The sequence below is a fragment of the Asparagus officinalis genome, chromosome 3 (genome assembly GCF_001876935.1).
Source record: "Asparagus officinalis chromosome 3, Aspof.V1, whole genome shotgun sequence".
In the NCBI taxonomy this organism is placed as follows: domain Eukaryota; kingdom Viridiplantae; phylum Streptophyta; class Magnoliopsida; order Asparagales; family Asparagaceae; genus Asparagus; species Asparagus officinalis.
This window is the reverse complement of record NC_033796.1, coordinates 79189839-79194911: the sequence shown is the minus strand read 5'-3', so window position 1 is coordinate 79194911 and position 5073 is coordinate 79189839. Positions and strand designations below refer to the sequence as shown.

The following is a 5073-nucleotide window of genomic DNA, read 5'->3' as shown; positions in this document are numbered from 1 at the left end:
TTTGGTGAAAATTAACATGTAAACATAAAAGTTAACATGGAAACCTAATAACTTAACATGTTTAATTGAAAGTTAACATGTAAACACAAATATTTGTTGCTTCTATTTTGACAGCTATGGTACTACAAGATGACAGAGATTAAAAAACCAGTCCTAAACTTAAGATGGAAGCTTCCGTTGACCAATTAGGTAAGGGTCGGAGGGACGGCTGGATCGATGAGGAGGGAGACAATTGTCTCCAAGGCAAAAAAAGCAAACATTAAGATTAAGGATAAACCAATTTCAAACAGCAGCCCATGGGATGAGAAATACCCTCTAAGGGAGCCTAGCGGGAAGAAGGCTAATGCTCGTCTTGGAGAAGTAAGAATGAGACCTATATCATCTAAGAGTAACGCTATGGTGGTTTCACTACCGAGGAAGAAGGAGAAGATAGAAAAGGTAAAGGATGATAAACAAGCCAGAGTGAAGGGCAGACTAAATAGCTCATCCGTAGGATACGTAAGCATCAATGACTCTTTACTGCTTTTTCTTTGTTTATATTGGTTGAAATTTGGAGTAGTTCATCATTAATTCATTATTAAATTACTATGGTGGTTTCATGTTTGGTTTCATTGTACAACATAATTACATTGTTTCACATTGAGTTAGTGCATGTTCATGATCATGTTAGTACATGTAATTACTTAACAATCATGATAACTTCTAATGTTTTATGTTATCTTTCATGCTCATGTTAGTTTTCAGATTAACATGTTAGCTTTCATAACTTTTATCCTTAATTTTATGGATTTACATGGTAATAGGGACCTGGATATTTTTTCAGATTGTCTCCCATCATATCAGTAAAGCGCTTGAAAGAGAAGATGAAATAAAGAAGTTAACCATTGATCAGCAAATTCAATTTTGGAGGAATACGGCTAAATTAAATTGGAAATTGTTCCATGCCACAAAGCATAGTAAGCGACTTCAATGGGATGCTTGCTCTAAGGAGATACATAGGCTGAATAGCAAATTGGAGAAGTACGAAGGAACTGCTGACCTGGTTGATCCCGATGACCTGAAGAAAAACATGGAGGCTATTATGTCCAAGAGGAAAGGTAGTGTTGATAGCACTGTCAAGGATGATGATATCGATTGCTTCAATTATGATTATGTGTGCAATATTGGTAAGGAAGCCTCTCATATGCGGAGGATGTAGCGCAATCAGACCATGAGGTAGATGTAGGCGTCAAAAATTGCCTATAGGTCCCCGTACACGGCTCGAGATAGAGAGAAGATGATGAATATCACTATTAGAGTTACAGAAGCTCATTTGATGATGACAAACACATGAAATGAGTTGACAGACCATACGAAGCAACGGAACTTAGGAATAACGGAAACATGAACTGATTGGGAGCTTCGTGTTACTTATAAAAGATGAAATGTCTTCCATGTCCTATCAACTCCACAGATAATTAAATTATGGGAGATTGTAGATCTTCTCGATGGCTTTCTGATGCATCTTGAATCGTATGATTCCGAGTTCGGACGACGAAGATACGATAAAAACGGACGGAACACGCAGGACTACGTCCCGGGCCTCGGCGAGACACCCATGGTGTCTCGGCCAACCCGAGACACCCAAAGGTGTCTCGTCTTGGCCAAGACATTCTAAGGTGTCTCGGCCAAGCTGAGACACCCAGAGGTGTCTCGTATTGGTCGAGACACCCATTGGTGTCTCGGCCAAGCCGAGACACCCAAAGGTGTCCCGAACATTGTAGAGTGATTTTGTCTATGATTCGATTCAAATCTGAAGAAACTCAAAATAGTAAAGTTGTAGATCTCCTTGTTAACTTTTTAATACATCTTGAATCAGATCATTTGGGGATCATATGAGAAAGATAAAGCCAAAATACCAAAGATAGTACAAACTGCCTCAGAATTCCGAGACAGTGTTGGTATCTCGGAGAAGAATAATAATTTTGGCCATGATTTGATTCGAATCTGAAGAAACGCAAAACATGAAAGTTGTAGATCTCTTTGTCAGATTTCTAATGCATCTAGAATCAGATTATTTGGAGGTCATATGATAAAGTTAGGGCCAAAATAGCTGAGATACTTCAAAGTATCTCGGCTTGGCCGAGACACTCTTGAGTGTATCGGCCAAGCCGAGACACTTATAAGTGTTCGCAGACCCGAAAAGCTATTTTTGGCAGTTTAGACCTGTTTTTCGATCGTTAACCATCTCGATTTGTTCTATCTGATTTGATAATATGGTTAAGTAGTTTCAACTAAAGATAAGAGGGAATCAACCATTTTTATCCGAACACATGGCTCCTGAAGCCTATAAATACAGCATCAGGGCCTTTATTTTTTAAGATATGGAATTCTCGAGTGTTAGCAAAGCCCTACCGGATTGAGGACTGAAGAGCCACGAATTTCAGAGAGGAGGAGGAGGAGACTTTAGCGGGTTCTTCAGCATAAAGAAGAGGAGTTTGTCATATCTGCAGCCCGGTTCGTCCCTTAAGATTACCCCATTGCGGTGATCTTAAGAAGAGCAATTATCTCGCTGTTGCCGAGATAAGTGCTTCGGCTTCTTGATTCCTTCACGAATCGATGAAGCTCCAGATCTGATCTGATCGTTTGGTGGTCTACGGATATCAACGTCCCCGTCACAGGCCAAGATCCCACGTAAGCAGAAGACTGATAAACGATCTCTACGCTGTTTGACGAGAATTATATTTTTATTGCGTAAAAGTCTTATAAAAAGACTATCTTTTTGTATTTTCATTGTAACAACTGAAGTTGTAATGAGTACCTCAATGAAGAAACCAATTTTCTCCCCAAACAGTAGATAAAGTTGACCAAGACGAGGATGAAGAGAAGGGAGGGGAAGATAAAGAGGAAGATATGGAAGAGAGAGGGCTGGAGCAGAAAGAGGAAGATAAAGAGGAGGACAAGAAAGAAGAAGATAGAGAGGAGGAGCTGTTTGAGGAAGATAAAGAGCAGGAGAAGAAAGAGGAAGATACAGATATAGATGAGAATGAGGAAGATAGAGAGGAGTACTTTGAAGAGGAAGATAGTGAGCAGGAGATGAAAGTAGATGAGAAAGAGGAAGAGATAGAGCAGGACATGATTAAGGAAGAGAAGGAAGAAGAGAAGAGAAGTGTAGAGAAGTGGTCGAGATGAGAGTGGATGAGAAAGAGAAGGAAGAAGAGATGAGAAGTGCAGAGAAAGTGGTGGAGATGAGAGTGGAGGAGAAAGACTTGCTATAAGTTTATCAAAAGATATTGAAGAAAGTTGTTTCCAAGGGGACAAGGGGACTAAGTACCAGAATTAGGATGCGTTCTCAGCTGTCAGAACACCTTTCACTGAAGAAAAGAAGAAGGTAGCTCATCCAGATATAATTACAATTTCACACCACAAGGAGGATGATAGGAAAAAAATTAGGTACTACTGCAAGCATGGTGAATGCACTTGGGATTTTCAAAAGAATAGGAAAATCAAGAAGATGGAGGAGGCTCTGATGAAGTTGCTGAACGAGGGTATTCCTGTTGTTGATGATTTTAGCATACGCTTGGTTGATAGTGAAGGAACCTTTGTTCATAACTTTAGAATACCCCACTATGTAGCGACAAAGCTCACACTAGAGGAGAACAGATAGGTCTCAGAGTTCTACAATCAGAAAGCTCACCAGTAAGTTTAATTCATGTGAACTAATGATGATAGAATTATGTTAACTTATGCCCATTTATGTTAACCTTTGCTAGACCATGTTATTGTTCACTGTTATATGTTAACGTTTCTAGAATATATGTTAACTTTTGCCATCTATGTTAAACTTTGCTAGTTCGATAATGTTATTGATGATTTTACATGTAAACTTTTGACCATGCAAGTTAACTTCTGGCCATTTATGTTCACTGTTATATGTTATTTTAATTTATGTTAACCTTTGCATGGATATCCTGCTGTTACATGTGCACGTATCGATAACAACTGTTAATGTTTGTATCTTTCTGTCATATATCAGGTCATGTATTGTTGTTAATACGTCAAACAGTTGCATCGATTCTTTGGAGCTTCTCAATCTACTACAAGGAGGACGTATTGATGACCATGCAAGTTTAATTGCCTCACTATATGCATTTCTGTCTTTTACAAGTGTTGTGCTATAGCGCAATTTAATGTGTATCTTATGTATGGTATATTTACAGGTCATGGAAGCTTTGATCGATAGAATTAACACATGGCTAGATAGGCTAGAAATTGCTCCAATGAGCCATAATTATAGGGTTGTATCAGTCTTTTTCTACGTAAGCTGTTAATTTTCTGCTACTAAGTTTCTTTAGCAGTTGTTTACTCCTGGCATAACATTATATTCTTAGCAATACAGCACACCCTTTATGCAAACACTCCTGATTTCCCACATATCTTTACTTTATTTATACAAAAGCATGTTGCTACGAGGAAGAATATACTCCTTATCCAGCTTGTGCGTCAGGACCATTAGCATGTTGCTGAAGTCAGGTTGGATGAGGACATTATTAAGCATTACAGCTCAGCTACCCACGATGCATGGCTCGAACCAGTTAATAAAGTAATTGGTTTCATGAATCATATGATGTCTGGTTTTGATCCCGATAATGTTTGGAGGAAGTTCAGATATGAAGCTGTCCCTTGCGAGCAATAGTCAGGAATGTTAGTATATCACTAATTATCTTTTTTACCACATCCAGCATCATATATTTAACAAAACTGTTATTTGTATCTCCGTGTTGCAGTTTTACAGCACAGGATGGGTGTAAATGTAGGAATTGAAGCTGGTTGACGATGGGAGCATAACATTGTGATTGTATATTAATTGAACAGTCTTCAATGGACGAAAGTTTGAAACTTTTTGTTAAGGTATTTCTGCTGCCAACGGCTAAATAACATGTAAATGTTGAAAGTTAACCTATTTCGGCATAGATTAACATATGTTGCTGAAAGTTAACCAGTTTCAGCAGAAGTTAACCAGTCTCAGCTAAAGTTAACTAGACTCAGCAAAAGTTAACACGATGCACTGAAAGTTAACCAATTTGAGTAAAA

At 38.5% G+C, this 5073-nt stretch overlaps 1 protein-coding gene across 1 annotated transcript; it reads left to right on the top strand.

Moving 5' to 3' along the window:
• Window positions 217-3171, top strand: LOC109835328 (glutamic acid-rich protein-like). The gene is made up of 3 exons (XM_020403305.1): window positions 217-438; window positions 824-1166; window positions 2834-3171. Exons 1-3 carry the CDS (start codon window positions 217-219, stop codon window positions 3169-3171), a joined length of 903 nt encoding a protein of 300 aa, XP_020258894.1.

Excerpts from the sequence above, each read along its gene's own strand:
- LOC109835328 (XM_020403305.1), top strand. The coding sequence starts at position 217 with ATGAGGAGGGAGACAATTGTCTCCAAGGCAAAAAAAGCAAACATTAAG. Across the intron at positions 439-823 it reads AGAAGGAGAAGATAGAAAAG|ATTGTCTCCCATCATATCAG; the intron begins GTAAAGGATGAT and ends ATATTTTTTCAG. Across the intron at positions 1,167-2,833 it reads TGATTATGTGTGCAATATTG|TAGATAAAGTTGACCAAGAC; the intron begins GTAAGGAAGCCT and ends CTCCCCAAACAG.